Source organism: Peromyscus maniculatus, chromosome 1 (genome assembly GCF_049852395.1).
Source record: "Peromyscus maniculatus bairdii isolate BWxNUB_F1_BW_parent chromosome 1, HU_Pman_BW_mat_3.1, whole genome shotgun sequence".
Classification (NCBI taxonomy): Eukaryota; Metazoa; Chordata; class Mammalia; order Rodentia; family Cricetidae; genus Peromyscus; species Peromyscus maniculatus.
Window position 1 is genome coordinate 54,884,432 of NC_134852.1, and position 17,639 is coordinate 54,902,070.

The 17,639-nt window shown below is 52.9% G+C and overlaps 1 protein-coding gene across 5 annotated transcripts in view; it reads right to left on the reverse strand.

Annotated features, from left to right (window-relative positions):
• Ush1c (USH1 protein network component harmonin) overlaps nt 1–17,639 on the reverse strand; it is a 51,055-nt gene that overhangs the window by 29,448 nt on the left and 3,968 nt on the right. For all 5 annotated transcript variants that reach the window (XM_076542816.1, XM_076542807.1, XM_076542798.1 and 2 more), the window contains exons 2-13: nt 11,318–11,385; nt 10,745–10,888; nt 10,472–10,610; nt 6,545–6,653; nt 6,404–6,428; nt 6,155–6,212; nt 5,795–5,889; nt 3,145–3,229; nt 2,147–2,206; nt 1,943–1,999; nt 1,695–1,837; nt 769–834 (exon numbers count right to left, since the gene is read on the reverse strand). In XM_076542816.1, coding sequence (XP_076398931.1) covers nt 769–834; nt 1,695–1,837; nt 1,943–1,999; nt 2,147–2,206; nt 3,145–3,229; nt 5,795–5,889; nt 6,155–6,212; nt 6,404–6,428; nt 6,545–6,653; nt 10,472–10,610; nt 10,745–10,888; nt 11,318–11,385 — 1,049 coding nt within the window. The remainder of the gene's footprint in view (nt 1–768; nt 835–1,694; nt 1,838–1,942; nt 2,000–2,146; nt 2,207–3,144; nt 3,230–5,794; nt 5,890–6,154; nt 6,213–6,403; nt 6,429–6,544; nt 6,654–10,471; nt 10,611–10,744; nt 10,889–11,317; nt 11,386–17,639) is intronic.

The following is a 17,639-nucleotide window of genomic DNA, read 5'->3' on the forward strand; positions in this document are numbered from 1 at the left end:
GGTTGCAGGAAGAGAGGATTCGGAGCAGAGTCGGCCAGGTCTGCAGGCAGCTTGCCACGTGCCTGAGGGCAGGCTGGGCCCTGTAACGCTATTCTGGACCGATAGTTTCAGGCCGTGCCTTGATGTGAGTGACTCCATCACACAAAGCAGCATTTGTCTCTGTTTTGAGTAAAAATGCAGAGGTGGGATGACTGTGAGGTGTTTGTACACGCAGACACTACCACGTGCCTAGGAGCACCCATGATAGTTCACTCCTAAGAGTAGAGAGGTACCGCCTATAAACTTACCAAAGTAGGCTGGGAACATGTGGGTACATGGGTGTATGAAAACCATCAGAAAAACAAACCCTGAAACTTACCCAACACACTAGACTAGTGGAGGTCCCCAACCTGGACCCCACAAAGAGAAGGACACCTGATGTTGTAATGGTGACGTCCCACTGACTGGTCATCTGACCATCCAGTGTGTATCAAGTGACTGATACACACCTCCGGGGACGGACAGCCTGGCAATTCCCACCTGTGCTCATGTGACACCGTGTGAAGTGTAGTTTGTGACGCAGCTGTAAGGACAGTAACTAAGGCTGGCACAAAAGAGGGAAATTGGAACTGTCTGGTACATTTGAGCCGATGAAGTCAATGAGGTTGTGGATTTCCTGTGATTCGGTCAGTTCTGATGTCGTGGAACGACACAGATGTGTCTATGTTTCTCATTAGTTGGGTTTAGGCCGTGCAGCCACGGGCACTCGGGATGGACCCCAACACTCACTCCTCCATCTCCTTCCGGTATCTCTCGTTTTCCTCAGCGGCCTTCTGGGCGATTTCCTTTCTCCTCCTGAAACAGACAGAGATTGGCCCGTGTGAGTGTATGCCCGGAGAGTTAGCGCTGCTTGTGGCTGACCTCTGATCTGAGAGGCATTTTAACTGTTTTCTGCCGCTGCTCTTCCGAGGGTGTCAGTGACAGTGTCAGGTGTGGAGTCTGTGCCCTGGGGTATTTCATCTGTGCCACGGAGCGGGTGGCAGGTCCACAGGAGGATGAACTCCCACCCAAAGGTAAAGCAGGCACTGCTCACCAGGCTGATTCTGTGATGGAGGAGACGGAGTTGCCCTCTCCTCCCTTTTCTAAATACTTAGTGAGCACCCAAAACATATCGGTGTTGGCATTTTGACGGTGGTTTTGATTTATGAGTTGCCTACCCCATTGATTTTCTCAGCCCACTGTTTCAAACACACAGAGGTGGGGCTTATCACAACAGGTAGGTGTCCCTGTGGGCACTGCCAGCTCCTGACCTTGACTGGATGGATGGATGAGCATCCCAGCCTGGCCACTTACGACTCTGGACACAGGTGACTTCACCTCACCAAGCTCAGCCTTCTTCCTATCTAATAGACTGATGCCATCCACCTCCCAGGGATATCATGGGAGCTAACCTAGGAACATAAAGTCCTGAACAGAACAAGACAGAAGGGCACGGTGCGTGCTCACAATGGCTAGCAGGAGCCTCTCTTGTGTAGTACCAGTGTCTGAAAATCAGGTGTCTTTAGCAAGGAGCCAGGCTGTCTGAGGAACGGGATGGATGCCCTAGTCTGCCCCCGAGGGCAGAACAGAAAGAATGCAGCTAGCCCAGGACAGCAGGCAGAAGTCCAGTGTGTCTGGTCTGCGATGTGGGCAGGGGTCCCCAGCAGGCCACTCACTGGCGCTCCATCTCCTGCTGCTCCTGGAGGATCTTGTTGGACTCCATTGCCAGCCGCTTCTGCATGAGGAGCTCCTGCCGTTGCAGCTCACGCTGCCGTACCTCCTCCAGACGTTCCCGGTCTGTCATGAACAGCTCCCGGCCCTGTGGGGGTGGGGGGAGGAAGTTCAGCCCCCGAGGAATGAGGGCATCCCCTGTCACAGAGTTGGCCAGGGGTCATGGGGGGCCATTGCCTCATTCTGAACTCACAGCTCCAGCTACGATGGAGATGGTCAGGCTGCGGCTACTCTTCAGGACATTCACGGCCTGTGGAGACAGGGGGGCAGTCAGCTGGGGCCTGACAGTCGGACTGGAGCAATGCAGGCCGAGAGCATAAGGGTCTCAGCCATCGTAGCACTGGCTGGAAGAAGCGTATGGGGAGGAGATACAGCAGGTGAGGACCCCACATCTCACCTCCTTGTGGTCCAGGTTGGAGAAGTCGATGCCATTGACTTCCACAATCTGGTCTCCTGTCTGGGAGAGAAACAGAAAAGGGTTGGTGTGTGTGTGTGTATGTGTGTGTGTGTGTGTGTGTGTGTGTGTGTGTGTGTGTGTGTGTGTGTGCGCGCGCGCGCGCGCGCGCGCGCACGCGCGCGCACACATACACACATTCTCTACATCCATCTGCAGGAAGGTCTCCTGGCATGCCAGACATAGAGGCTGGTGGCCAAGCAGCCCAATTCTAACTTTCCAGGGAACAGACCAGGTGGCATGCTCTGATGGGGCTCTGGGAGGGCCTGGAGTTCATCCTGGCACCCCTCCAGCCCACAATGGTCTTACTGGCTATCAAATACCATACTACTGGAAGTTATTATCTTTTGCTAACTTATGACATTTCCTTTACAAGGTTTAGTTAATGGACACAGAAGGCTTTGGACTCCCCAGACTGCACAGGCTTTGTTGACCCCTCATTATAGTAGCAGTCATGGCTGACATTCATTGATCAACTTTATGTGCCTGGCACAGATCCAGCCTAACTGTTAATTTAATCTACACAACAACTCTAGAAGGAAGGTTCTAGCATCCTTACCCCGTGGCTGAGGATTCTGCCTCAAGAAGCGATTAAGAGTCACAGCTCTGACAGAAGACCATGTAGATTTGACTCCCAGCCTTAGGTTGTACACACCCTTGGAGGAACCAGCTCTTGGTTTCCTCAGTGTGGGGGTAACGTAAGTGCCTAATCCTCAGAGTTGTGATAGGGCTTAGAATGCAGAATGTCAACTCTATCGTCACCACACCCTCAGACCTGGGACCAATGGCTGGGCTGAAGACGACAGAGGGGTGTAATATACCCCTTCTCTGCAAAGCCTTCCCCATTGGAGACCGGCTGGTGCTGGCCAGGAGAAGGCAATGTGGGAGGCACAACATCTGTCAGTGTACGGCCCCTGCCCCTCTCCCATCCTGGCACTTACCTCTAAGCCCACCTCTGCAGACAGGGAGCCGGGCTTCACATGGCTGATGAAGATGCCAGGCTTCTGGACGGGGCCACTGGAGATGCTGCGTGATGCAGAGAGGTGGGTGAGGCTCGGCCCTGGAGCACTGCTCACGCTCAATGGCCAGCCTGGAGGTCAGCCATAAACTCAAGGCCCGAGGACCTCTGTCCCTGTCTCCCTTCCAGTCCAATTTCCACTGCTGCCCTAGGCAGGTGTCACAGAAAACTTGTTAAGATTTCATCTCCTCACTTAAGGGAAATTCCTTGTCTGTGTATCCTGGTCTTTAACAGCTTAGATGCAAGATTGTAAAACATCTGTAGCGAACTTCTGCCCTCCGGGGTTCTCCCATTGCGCTGTAAGCCTGTATTTAAGACCTCCTCCCTCCTTGAATAAATGACATTCGGAATTAAAAAAAAAAAAAGAAAAGGTTTCATCTCCTCAGCCCCTCATCCACATACCACACATGCCGTTTTTTCCTTCTAGAACTTTTCTGTCCATTCCTATGACTATAAGATTTTCACCAGACCCCATTAAGATAATTGCCCCCAGGGTTACTGGTGCTTCTAAGTTATAAATAGCTAGGATGGTGCTTGTACTGTTATTTCCTCTCCCAGAGCTGTGGCAGACATCACTAATCAATCACAGCACTCTTTCCCACCCAGCTGGACACAAACTTAGAACTTTTCACAGAACACCACTGTTAACTGATGAGAGATGGCATAGGTAGGAAATGTATTTGCCATCCCTGACTCAGGGGGGTAGCGCTTTATCACACAATATTGTAACTATCTGTGTGGTTAGCTTCTATATTAGGCTGCCATCTCCCAGAAAGGAGGGACTTTTAATTTTATTTTTATTTATGTTTATTTATTTATTTATTTGTTTGTTTGTTTGTTTTTTCGAGACAGGGTTTCTCTGTGTAGCTTTGCGCCTTTCCTGGAACTCACTCTGTAGCCCAGGCTGGCCTCGAACTCACAGAGATCCGCCTGCCTCTGCCTCCCGAGTGCTGGGATTAAAGGTGTGCACCACCACTGCCCGGCTTATTTTTATTTTTTGAGACAGGTCTTACCTCGCCTAGACTAAGGTCAAACTCTCTATGCAGCTGAGGATAACCTTGGATTTAGGGTCTTCCTGCCTCCATTTTCCAAGTGCTAGATTTACAGGCGTGCACCATCATGCTCAATGTATACAGTGCTGAGGACTGAAAGCAGGCCTCTGTGCATGTTTAGCAAGCACTCTACCAGGTAAACTACATCCTCACACTCCAGGACAGACACTGAAAATCATTTGTGGAGTGGGGCATAGTGGTGCACTCCTTTAATCCCAGCACTCAGGATGCAAAGGCAGGCAGATCTCCGTGAATTCGAGGCCAGCCAGGGCTACACAGTGAGACCCTCTGTCAAAAACAAAACCAAACAAATAATTTCTGGGGCTGGAAGGATGGCTCAGCAGTTACATCAGGCAGTACACAACCACCTGTAAACCCAGCTCCAGGGGATCCAAGGCCTTCTACCGGCCTCGGTGGGCACCCACACTCAAGCATACAGACATACATGCGGACAGACACACATACATGTAAATAAAAAATTAAAATAAAAAATAAATCATTTACAAAAGTGTTAAGTAAATGCAAATACAAAGAAATAATAAGGACCTGGGCGATAGTGGCACACGCCTTTAATCCCAGCACTCAGGAGGCAGAGCCAGGCGGATCTCTGTGAGTTTGAGGCCAGCCTGGTCTACTGAGTGAGATCCAGGACAGGCACCAAAACTACACAGAGAAACTGTCTCAAAAAACCAAAACCAAACCAAACCAAACCAAATAAATAGTAAGAGCAACTTAACCAATAACTAACATTCACCAGCTGCTTACTACCCGCTGGGTATTGAGTGATCTACTTTGCTTTCTTTATAACAGCGCCATGGTATGGGTATTATGTTATCCCTCTAGGTATTTATGGAGGAGGACATTGAGGCTCAGGGTGCCCTGGGGCTCAGTCACTGGCCCAAGTCTGAGAGCTGGTGCTTGGCCTGGCAGGGCTGGAACAGATATCACAGCAGCTGCGGCACCTGCAACCGACTCAGGATTCTCTGGCTCCTGTGCATGGCTGCTTACTGTTTTATTTTATGAGACAGGGTCTAGCTACCCACGGCTAACCTCAGCTCTTTCTGCCTCTGCCAGGTCCAGCTCCCCTGGCCCCTCTTAAGGAAAGGCTTCCAGAACCATTGGTGACAGGAGGTCTGGAGAGTGTCATTTGCAGTAGCTGAAGGGCCCGTCCAGGAATGTGGCTCTAGCTCTGGATCTCAAGTTCCTTATCATCCCCAGTGCACAAGACCCACTGCTGGTGGACAAGAGTCCTCAGGAGCAGTAGTGAGGAAATCGAGGAAAAGTGTTGGGGAGTCCTGGGCATGCCTGCTACTTACCCAAAGATGGGTGACTGAGCCCAGGCATGCCTGCCACCCACCTAAAGATGGGTGACTGAGCCCAGGCATGCCTGCTACTTACCCAAAGATGGATGACTGAGCCCAGGCATGCCTGCTACTTACCCAAAGATCGGTGACTGAGCCCAGGCATGCTTGCCACCCACCTAAAGATCGGTGACTGAGCCCAGGCACTCCTGCTACCCACCTGCAGCCCAGGCCCCGGGAGCCCACTAGACTGATGAACACCTTCTTCTCCTTGGTTGTTCGATTGCCAGGAGAGCCCACGCCACCTCGCACACCCTGAAGGAGGGACGGAGGCAGGTTATGGGTCTACACGCATTCAAGTGGCCTCTTGAGCTTGAGACCTTCAGATGAAGTTTCCATATTCGCAGAGATGCAATAGCCGTTGTAGGGTCTGATGTGGGTCTGGAGACCCACGGCACCATAGGGGTATACAAGGTACCCTAGGGGCCTGTGTGAAGCCCCAGAGGGTACATTCCCCGGAACCACCCCTCCTTCAAGGCCAGCTGCCCAGCACTCATCAGAGGTAACCCTAGTCTCTTACCCCAGACTCTGACACAAATTGATCCACATACTGCCACTTGAGAGGCTCCTCGGGAGAGCTGAGGAGAAGGGGACATAGAAGGTGGAGCCAGTAAGTGCATTTGAGAGGCCTGGGATATGTGAAGTCCTCACCACCACCACCACCACCACCACCCCGCCCCTGCAGCCCAGGAGCAGTGCCGGTCACGGCATATGTGAACCACACGTCAGAACTCAGGGCCTGCAAGGCGACTCAGATAGGCCTGCTTACCTCTTCACGGGGATCAGGCCGATGTCTGTGGGAAAACACAGCATGTTAGGGAAGCTCCTGCACCCCTGGAGTTGGGGCTTGACAGCCACCCCCCACCCCCCACCCCGTCACAACGCTCTAGTCCCATCTGGCCTGACTCACGTCTCACTTTGATGGACACAGTCTTCTTGGTGCGGATCAGGTTGATGACTTCCTCGTGGGTACAGGAGGAGATGGAATAGCCATTGATCCGGACAATCTCGTCCCCTACCTTGACACAGAGAGATGAGACAAGTATGAGGCAGAGTGCCAAGGAGGCTCCCACTACCAGATGCTTGCAGCCCCAGGAGAAGCCGTCAACCAGCAAAAGCTTTTATCTGTGCTCTAGTACCGTGTCACGGCCAAGCTACCCTCCAACAGTGGAGGGATCCAAGGCGGGCAACACTTCAGTTCCAGGATGGAGAAACCAAGATCTGGGGTGGGGAGAAGCATGCAGGGGGTGGGTAGCAGAGCTGAGGCAGGGGTCAGGGCTCTGTCCCCTCATCTTGGTTCCCCTGTTTCCCCTCTGAGGTACCATCAGGTTCTGAGATCCAGCAGCCCACCTGGCCTTTGTCCCTCCCTGTCCTCAGCAGCGGCCTCTTGTCTCTGTCCATTACTAACACACACACTGAGCTGGAAAGGGGACCTGTGACTCTTGACCCAAGCTCACATCACTAACGCCAACATACAGTCTCTTTTGTTCCATCCCATGGAAACCCAATGAAGTTAAACTGACTTCTGAAACTTGATTCTGGGAGCAAGCAAAGAACAGAGAACGAACACAGGGCTCTGTGCCCCGTGGGTTCAAATCCTTCCTTGTTAATTCTTATTAGCTATATGAGTTGAGTAAAGTCTCTTGAATTCTCTGAGCCATAGTTTCCCTCATACATAAGACTGGGAACACCACAGAGCTGTTGAGAATTAAACAAACATATTATAAGGTGAGTAAGGCCAGCCAGTATGGGGTCCAGGGCAGCTTCTTAATAAATGTTGCTATCATTGAGGAAGCCTGTGGAGCCAGCTCTGAGAGGCACACCGTGATGAGACTGCCCCCTGCTGGCCATCGCCTCCTCCAGGCACGTGGGCCTTGGGGATTTATACTGAAGCTCCTCAACCGGTAACCAAAGAGCGAAGGATCCTTGGATATCAACGTCTCATGAAAGAGAAGACAGTGGGGACAGGCAACAGGGTGGTTGGGGTGGGGTGCGGGGTGGCGATGATGTATTGCCCAAGACCACGAAGGCAGTAGCTGCCACACAGGAACAGAACACAGGCATCCTTCTACAGACTGAGGTTATGGGCTTCACTGAAACCCCATGCACAGGTCCCTTGGAGACAGGCTGCCGCAGGTCGGGGACTCAGGCTGGACTCTGAAGGGACACGGTCTCCAGATGAGTTCCCAGAATGCAACACTCCCATAGTCACTTCTCATTACCACCGGGAAAGGGTCTGCCCCTGCCTGGGACACAAACCCCCATCATCTCGGTGTCCTCACAGGAGGGCTCACTAAAGAACTTCCTACATTTCTGGGGACACTGGCTTCAAAGAGGACCTCTGTGGAGCTCCTGACACCTATCTTTACAGCCCCAAAGGGCGGGATCTTCTGCTTCTGCTCTGCACGGACCCTGCAAAGAGGCCTTCACGTGGGGACCACAGTGGCACTATGAAGAAACAGAGGCTCAGAGAGTCGCCCAGGGAGCAAAGAGGCTGCTGGGCTGTGTCGTCAGGTCTCCATGACACACACCACATTAGCCCTTGGGTGTCTGGAAAAGAAGGCTTCCCTGTGTCCTGCCTGCTCTGGGTTCCTGCCGCCTGGTCAGAGCCCCGGAGTCTCACAGGAAGGCAGGGATTGTCCATAGCTGGGACAGGAAAGGCATGGCGTATCATTTTCTACATGAGCAAGCAGCCAGCTACATGCTTGTGTGAGTAAAGGATAGATAAACATGAAGAAAGTTTGAAAAAAAAAAATCGTAAGTATCCAGGAGGGGTCAGGAGTGGCGGAGAGGCTGAAGTCCCAGAACTAGGTCCTATTGGAAGGTTCAATCTGGCCCCTGCAGGGCACCGAGCCTCTCAGGTCAAATCCCTCCTGCCTTCTAGCATCTTCTCTGTGCTGTCCTCCAGCAGGAGGAACGTGAACCCTGATTCAGTCAAGGGATGAAGGCAGTTTTGTCCTCGCTCCTCGTGAGCGGAGGAGTCCCGTGTTGTCACTACAGGCGCTTACCTGGGACCCCCGTCAGAAAGATTCCCACATGGCCCCTGGATAGGGTTGCGGGATCCGTCCCCCCGCCCCCACCTCTCCACGGAACCCTGCAAAAGAGCCTTTGTATGGAGATCACCGTGACATGACGATCTGAAGGACAGGGGACAAAGAAGAGATGGCCAACGGCCCCATAGAGGGGGCTGCTATTTCATAGGCCTGAGAAGCAGGTGGGAAGGTGGATGCCTGGGTTTCAGGAGAGTGCCCTGGTGTCCTCCTTCCTGGGGCCCCCACAGGGAAGCGCTTGCCCTCCCAAGAGCTCACTCTGGAAAGAAGGGGGCCCAGCTGACGCCAAGAGGGGAGCTCATTATGTGTTCTCCTCTGGCTGTTTCTGGGCTGGAAAATGTGCCACAGAGAGAACGAACAATGAAGGAGCTGAAATTTCAGATGCCACTGAGAGCCCTGAGACGGGACTGCGAACAAAGCTCTGTCTGTCAGCTGGCTGTCCCCACCCCCCACCCCACCCCCGCCTTGGTGTCCTGCACCATTAGCACTGGAGCCCCCTGGAGCCCCTGTCTTGTCCCCCACCCCCATGGGGATGTCGATTACAAAAGCTCTGGAAGTTTCTTTACCTGGACAGACAAAAACAGCTCTGAGACCTGGAGGGCTGCCTTTCCCCGCTCAGACACAAAAGTGCAGGGACCACAGGGGAGAAACCTGGGGCACTGCCAGGGCTCCAGGAGACCCAAGGTCAAAGTCTGGCTCTGCTGCTCTGACCGCTGAGCCTCGGTGAACCCTATAAAACGAGTCATCTCGTGTGTGCTGACTCAGTGGTGGTGCTCACCAATCCCCCCCTACACTGACATCACCTCACGGCCCTGGTGGCTCAGGCAGCCGCCATCACCGTCTCATTTCACTCCCGGTTCTCGAATAGCCTGATGGCTTTATAGATGAGGAAGGTGGGGTCCAGGATCCCATCACTTCACTAAAGTCACAGCTTTCAGGAAGACAAGGCCAGGATCTGGATGGGATGGTCCAGAAGTGGTGTCTGTGTTCTTAAGCATCACACTGCTTTAGACTAAGCTGAAGGTGCCCACCCTAAGCCCGCTCCTCCTTCAGGAAGTGGGGAGTGTGTGTGTGTGGGAGCTCGGTGGCAGTGGGGGGGGCAGCAGGTTCCCAGCTTGACCTGAGAAAATGGGCAAGGGCGAGAGAGAGTTCCATGGTGGAGTGTTTGTCTAGTATGTGTGAGGACAGACAGACACACACACAAAGAGACACATAGACACACATGCAAGCAGACATACACAGACACATACACACACACGGACAGACACACACACACAGACACAGACACACAGACACCCACAGACACAGACACACAGACACACACAGACACCCACAGACACAGACACACAGACACAGACACACAAACACACAGACACAGACATACAGACACAGACACACACAGACACATACACACGGACACACACACACACATAGACACACACAGAGACATAAACAGACACAAACACATATATACACACAGACACACTCACACACACACACACACACACACACACATAGACACAGAGACATAAACAGACACAAACACATATACACACACAGACACACACATAGAAACACACACACACACACACACACACACACACACACACACACACACGAGTTTTCCTGCATCCTGAAGACTTTCACTCACCAAAACACCACTTTGACATTCCCCCCTTCCCCCAAAGGCCTAAGAAAATGGGTGTCCACATTGTGCCACGGAGTGGATCAGGAGGAGACAGGGCAGCTGAGACCCTGGCCCCGTTCTCCTGGCTCTGTTGACTCACCTGCAGCCCCACACTGTCTGCCTGACCACCTTTGATGAGGTGGGAGATGAAGAGTCCACAGCCAAATTCCAGGCCTCCACGCACGCTGAGGCCGAGGCCTTCTGGGTGCAGACGGTCCAGACGTACCTCCTTCAGCTTCCTGTTACAGTGACGGGAGGGGGTAGGGTGGGGGGGTGGTGGGGAGTGGTTGGTGATGGCCCAGCTCAGGCCTGGCAGCCAGCTCTTCACCCGGGGTGGCCCCTCCCAGTCCTCGCCTCTGGCCTGGGGACGCACCTGGAGCGTCGGGGTGTCAGCTGGTCATACTCCACCTGGTGCTTCAGTGGGATCAGGGGCCGGATGGCATCGAACAGGGGCAGACGGCTGGGCTCATTGATGACCAGCTTCAGGTCTCCCACGAGCACGGCCACATCCATGGTCCTTTGGAGAGGTCCCAGGGTGGGTGAGTGTCCCACCCGCTGGACTTCTGGGCCCTAACAGAGCTTACAAACCGAATGAATCAAAAGCACGTGGGTGACCAGAGACAGCAGACGAGGTGGCTGGGGGACAGCTGGCTTTCTGGTTCCGTCCTAACATTCACATTCTAGTGAACCTATCTGGGTACTCGACTGCTACCCCAACAGACTGGAAGCAGCCTGAGGTCAAAGGTCATTCTGCTTGTTCACGGTACTCCCCTGAGCCCTAGCCCAGGGCCAAGTCGGAAGTGTTCGTGTGAACACATACTGAAGCTTCAAGCAGGTGAGCGAGCATGTACGTGGGTTCCCAGGAGCACGGAGCTGTCTTAGGGCATCACCATTCTGTACTCCTGGGACACAGATGGGCTGCCTGGGCTTGGCTACACATACTTACTGGTGGTACATCCGCAGCACATCATAAAGATAGTCCTTCTCTGCGTCATTTTCAATTAGAAAATCCACCTGAAAGACCAAAAAGCAGAACATAGCTCCAGGTCCCATGAGCACCCAGCACGCTCCAGCAGACCCGGGGAGGAGAGGTCACCATCCAGAGTGCCCACAGCAGCTCCTGAGGCTAAGGATGGAAGAGGAGAGAAAGCCAGGGACCAAGCTGCCTGACATATCAGACCTATGCAGAACACCTCGGAACGGCCCAGAAACATCTTATCCCCAGGCAACGTGAAAGAGGCACACACAAGGTCGAAAACATATGTGCACACATGACCCCCATCCAACAGTGACACCCCACCCCCATATTACTGCTGCCAGGCTCTCCCTGTGTCACCCGCGGTGGGAAGAAGCCCACAGTCTCACCTGATGGTGGCTGTAGTGGCGGATAAATGCTTTGAGGAAGGATTTGGGCCACTCACTCAGATAACACATCCCATCCACCAGAAGCACTGAATTCCTCCGGGCTGCCTCTGCCGGGACACTTTGCCCTGGCCTAGCCTGGCCTTGAGGTCTGTCCACTAGTCAGCCTCCTGGCCTCTCCTTCTCCATCCCGGGTGTCCCCCGCAGGGGGAGGATTAGGTTACATCACTCCAGCTTTGCTGACGTCAATAGCTGGGCCTCCGAGGTCATGTTCAGGAGTTTCATTAGCACCCCCATCTCTGTTGGGATCCAGGAGCCCCAGATTCTGTACTTCAGCAAAGTCCAGTGCAAATCTCCAAGGGCTGCATCCTGGATTTCTCTTTAGCCCAAGACTGAGCGGCAGGATGAGGCATGTGCTGGAGGGGACATGGGGACCTCCTCCCCTCAGGTCTCCAGGGCTAGTTAGCATTGTGGTCATGTCTCTGCTCTTGATAAGAGAAGCTGCTGCAAAAGCCAAGCTCTCCTGCCTGCCTGGAGCAGGACTGGGCAACCGTGCCTTCTCTACAGGTACCTCAAGGACTTTGGAAGACCCTGGAGAGTCTGTCCCGGGGTAGAAAGGACCCTGAGGCCCAGCCCTTGGAGCTTTGGACCTGAGCAGGAAATGCAGATTCCCAGTTTCCACCTGGAAGTCCCCTTCCTCCTATATCTACATGTGTATTTGAGGATAGGAGGAACCCAGAAGGGTGTGTGACGGCGACTCTCGAAGCTCCCCCAACTACGTCACCCTTCCTTATGGCAGGAGCTCCCAGCAGACAAGAGCTGGGGAAGAGGCGTCATAGGTGGTACTGAATCCCTAGGACCAGGCCCAGAAAAACCTTCATGGAGAAGATCATATATCACGTGAGTGCTTCTTAGCTTCTTGATGCACGTAAAATCAAAGGATGAATATGTACCTCAGTGTTGGAGGGCCTGACTGTCACACACAAGGCTCTGGAGTTGATTGCCATCATGGAAAAAACAAACAAACGAAGCAAAAACCAACCAACCAACCAACCAACCAACCAACCAACCAACCAACCAACCAACCAACCAGCCAGCCAGCCAGCCAGCCAGCCAGCCAGCCAGCCAGCCAGCCAGCCAACTGAACGAACAAACAGAAAACTCCCCTTCTCTGGAAGTCCTTGTCCTAACCTGCCACTCTTCCTGACTGTGGGGGTCTCCTTTTAGCTCCCTGTATAAGCCAGACCCTCACCCCCTCCAGCCCCACGCTCAGGCATATGCTCTCCTCTGCTCTCCACTTCACCCCCAGGGCTGACTTCTTTGCCACAGAGGCCATTTCTCCAACCTCCTAACCAACCTACTCCCACTCCAGGAGACCTCTCGGTTCTGCTGGGACATTACTAATCATGTGTAACTTCGGTTTGTAATTTTTTTGGAGTTTGTCTCCTAGAAGAAAAGGTGGTCCACTTCGGTCTGCACTCCTCATGACTAATGCAGATTAAGTACTCAGTAAATAAGCCTTGAATGGATGCATTAGTCTGCCTCTTGGTCTGCCCATGCCCTTCGGGAAGAAGAGCCATGGCCACAGAAGGGGAAGAGAAGACTCTCGCAGGTTTCCAGAAGCTCTTGACATCTGTTCAAGCACCAGCTCTATGGGACCCTTATTCTCACACCGTTATACAGGGAGTATCACAGCGGTGACCCAAGGCCACAGCTAACAAGCAGAGCTGGGATTTGAACCCAGGTCTAGTAGGGCTCAGGTCTCCTCTGGCCAAGAGCACTCAAGTCCCCTTCAGGCCCCAACATCCAACCCTTTGCCTTAAGAGACATCCTCACCTCTCTCTTCTCTACTGTTTTTTCTTTTGTTTGTTCATTGTTGAGACTAGGTCTCACTGTGTAGCCCTGGCTGGCCTGAAGCTTAATATGTAGACCAGGCTACCTCAAACTCAGAAATCTGCCTGCCTGCCTTTATTCTCCGAGTACTGGGATTAAAGGCAAGCACCACCACACCCGACTGACTCTTCACTGTTACTGAAGCTTGGAGGGCGGGGGCTCAGTGGTAAAGTGCTTGCCTGGCATACATGAGACTCTAGTTTGATACCCAGGATGCCCACCTCCTCCACACACACCCCTGCCTCTTCACTTGGTCCATAAGGAAGGAGAAAATGGAACATCTTTTAAGTGACACTTTGAACCTCAGTGGTTCTGCTCTTTAGCGGGGCATAACAGCCCTGTCTGCTGAGTTGGAGGGAGGCAGCTAGTGGGTGAGGACAGGAGAGGGAATCTTCTATTGGCAGATGTCTTGGGACTGACTTTCCCTTCTGTCTCTCTAGAGACTGCATCTGCTGCATGCTTAGGTTTAAAGAGCAAGGGACAGTCCTCATGGATGACACTTAATATGCACGGACTGGAGACTAGAAAATCAGGGTAGGAAACTGAAGAGGACTTGGCTATTTAGGGTTCATGATTCTATTTCTCTGTCTTCCTAGAGCCAAGCACAGACAACTGGAGATGGTCTTCCGAGAAAACATCCTGCTCCTGGGACCCCAGGCCCTGTGGACAGCTCTTAGACGCCAACTGCTGCATCCAGAGCCCCCGCCCACAAGTCATACCCTTCTAGTCCACTTCTGAGACAGCCTGCAGGCCTGGCTCTGCCTCACCTGCAGCTCACACCAACCCTGTCCTGGTGTGTCCACGTCTGCAGCAGCATCTTCTCCACATTCTGTGAACAACTCAAGGCTGTAGCCAGACAAGCACTTCCAGGGGCGCAAAGGCAATGGAACCTTCTCAGCACCAGCCCCCACCCACCCAGCTTTGTTCCTTGTTTTTTAAGATGGGGTTTCTCTGTGTAACAGCCCTGGCTGTTCTGGAATTCATTATGTAGCCAGGCTGGCCTCGAACTCACTGAGATCTGCCTGCCTCTGCCTCCTGAGTGCTGGGACCAAAGGCGAGCGCTGCCACCCCGCTGCCCCAGCCTCTCTTATAATCTCTAAGTCATCCTTTCAGAATCGCCGGTATACCAATGAACCAGGGAGGCAGCTCCATTTAGTGCAGACTGCTCTGGAGGTAGGAATGTGAAGCCGAATGTCAGGGGGCTCCACAAATAGAGGGACCATTCCCAGTCCAAAAATGTCTCCACGGAGACTTGAGGGAACAGTAGGGCTTTGTTCTCTGAAAATACTCTCACACCTCATTCTACAGACTTTCAAGGGCACACAAGAAAGAGAACAGAAATACGGAAGTCTCTGGAAATCTGGCTGTGTGGTAACAATGCCACCATCACTCACACTGCCCTTTAAAACTATGGTTAGCAGCCAGGTGGTGGTGGAGCAAGGCTTTAATCTCAGCACTTGGGAGGCAGAGGCAGGAGGATCTCTGTGAGCTTGAGGCCAACCTGGTCTACAAAGCAAGTTCCATTACAGCCAGAGCTGTTACACAGAGAAACTCTGTCTTGAAAAACCAATATATATATTTGTTTGTTAATTAGATAGTAATGCCTCCTCCTGGAATTCTCCCGAACACCAGTCTGTAAATGAGCTTTAGGAGGTCCTGCTCTGGGGCACTGTGTGCGACTCTAGGCACATAAAAAGTTCCCAGCACATAGTAGGTCTTAGCACTTGGTTTCTCCCCTCCTCTCTGGCTGTGATCTGTTTCCCCATGGTCCCCAGTGGACATGCCATGCATGCAGATGCACACTCCTGGCATCTGCTGAAGAAGGAGTGAACTCCATCAGCTCCGATCTTGAGTCTCCCTTCCCTTCTGCTTCAGTCTTGGGTCAGCATCTTGCATCTCCTCAGCACACATGTCTGCAGCCTCCCTGGTCTGTTTCCTCCTCACAGAAGAGCTGTTCCCAGACTCAGCAAGGCAGCTCTGCCTCCTCTCACGGGAACCCTGTCTTCCTGGAAGAGGCGGGCTGAGCCTCCTCCTCTAGAGTGTCCTGGAGGTCCAGCCTAAAGCCCATTCCCATCCCTTCATCCTGGCTGCACTCTGCTCACTGAACTACCCTGCCAACAGCCACAGGAGATAGACCTTATTATCCCATTCCACGGATGAGGAAACAGAGTCGAGAGACAGATCTGAGACTCGAGACTAAGCCTGCTGGCTCTCAAATCCCATCTGCCACATGGTATCCACTTCCTGTGTATCTCTTTGAGTGCCCTTGTCCAACACACATTTATTAAGCACCTACTGTGTGCTAGATGCCAATCTTGTTTAACTAAATTTAGTAAGCTTTTCCTTTCCTAGGCCCTCACTTGCCACGGGGGAGCAGAAGCCCTAACGGAGCTCTCGGTGTCCAGGAGCTGTTAGTGGTCTCTACTACACCATCACCCCGTGTCCACCCAGCACTAATGTTCGCCCATTGATGTGCAGCCGGCGGCGGCATTGTGTTCCGAGCACTTCTCCCTCCCCTTGCCTCCATGGGTGACTCACTCAGGCCGGGAGAAAGGGGGTGTGAATCAATTAAATAATCCTTGCTGCACTCTGCATGCTTCCTAAGCTGCTATGGGGATTGAAGCACTCGGTGCAGCTTCCAGCTGCAATGCCCTGCCTTTCCCTCCCTGTGCCCTACCCAGCCTCCTCCCCGTCCTTGCCCTGGGGGCTTCGCAGGGCCTCCCAGGCCCTCAGTGTGTTCTGCTGGTGGAAGACACAACAACATGAGGACACGCAATATGAAGAGAGAGGAAGTGTGTCCTTGGTCCCTGATGGCTTCTTGCTGCCTGCCCAAGCCTGTCAGGCATACCCGCCCTTCCTCAAGGCCCGGGACGAGCTCATCTGGGGACAAGCTGCCTGTCTCCTGCTGCAGCTCTGGCTGCTGTGAGCTTAGCATTTCTAGGGATGGTACATGGACATTTGCCTCCAGCATCGCCTCTTCATGGCTGCACCTTTCATTAGTTCCTATGCTCATCTTGACCCCACCTCTGCCTTAGGTCCTTCACTAGTCTCCTCCACACCTGGGTGAGCCACAGAAAGTGGACTGTGAGTGCGGGGGCGGGGCCAGCAAAGCCCTCCCCCCCCCCCCCGGGCTGTGTCTGCACCTCTCCCGGCCTCAGTTTCTCTTTGAGGATGATGGCTTTCATCATTAATTCAGTGAGTTAATATGGGAAGAGTTCAGGGCAGTCTCCAGAAAAGCAGGCAGTCATGTGTGTTTATGAGGTAAAGAACGAGAAGATGAAGTTCTGCACCCTCAGCAACTGCCATCGGTCTGCCATCCATCACGGCAGGTGAGTCAAGGCCCAGCCTCCCTTCCACACAGTAAACACTCCAGCTTTATTTGACCCTTGTTTTATTATCTTGTGTTCTAATTTCGTTTATGTTGCTGTGATGGAAACACTCCAATGACCAAAAGCAACTTAGGCGGAAAAGGGTCCATCACTGTGGGGAGTCAAGGCTGGAATCCAAAGCAGCTAGTCAGATGGCGTCCACAGTCGAAGCAGAGAAAATAAACGTACCCTTGCGGCCAGCTCTCTTACTCATCTGGTGTCTTCACTCTCTTATGCTGTTCAGAACCTCGTGCCCAGCGAATGTTGTTCCTCCCTCAACTAACAACAAGACAGTCCCCCACAGTCAAGCCCATCGGCCAGTCTATTCCACTCAGTTCCTCAACTGAGTCTCTCTTTCCAGCCAGGTGATTTCAGGTTGTGGCAAGTCGGCATTTAAAACCAAAGGGAACATCTTCCATCTTAAAAAACAACACTTTACTGAAGTGTGGTTGGCACGTGAAAAGCTGTTTACATTCCGTGTATACAACTAGGTGAGTTTGGGGTGAAAATACGGCGTGATCTTCACCACGAAGGTCACGGACATATCCTTCATCTTTTCTGGAGTCTCAGCTGGGCCTGGTGGTGCAGTACTATAGTCCAGGACACTCAGGGGACTGAGGCAAGAGTACTGCAAATTCAAGTCCT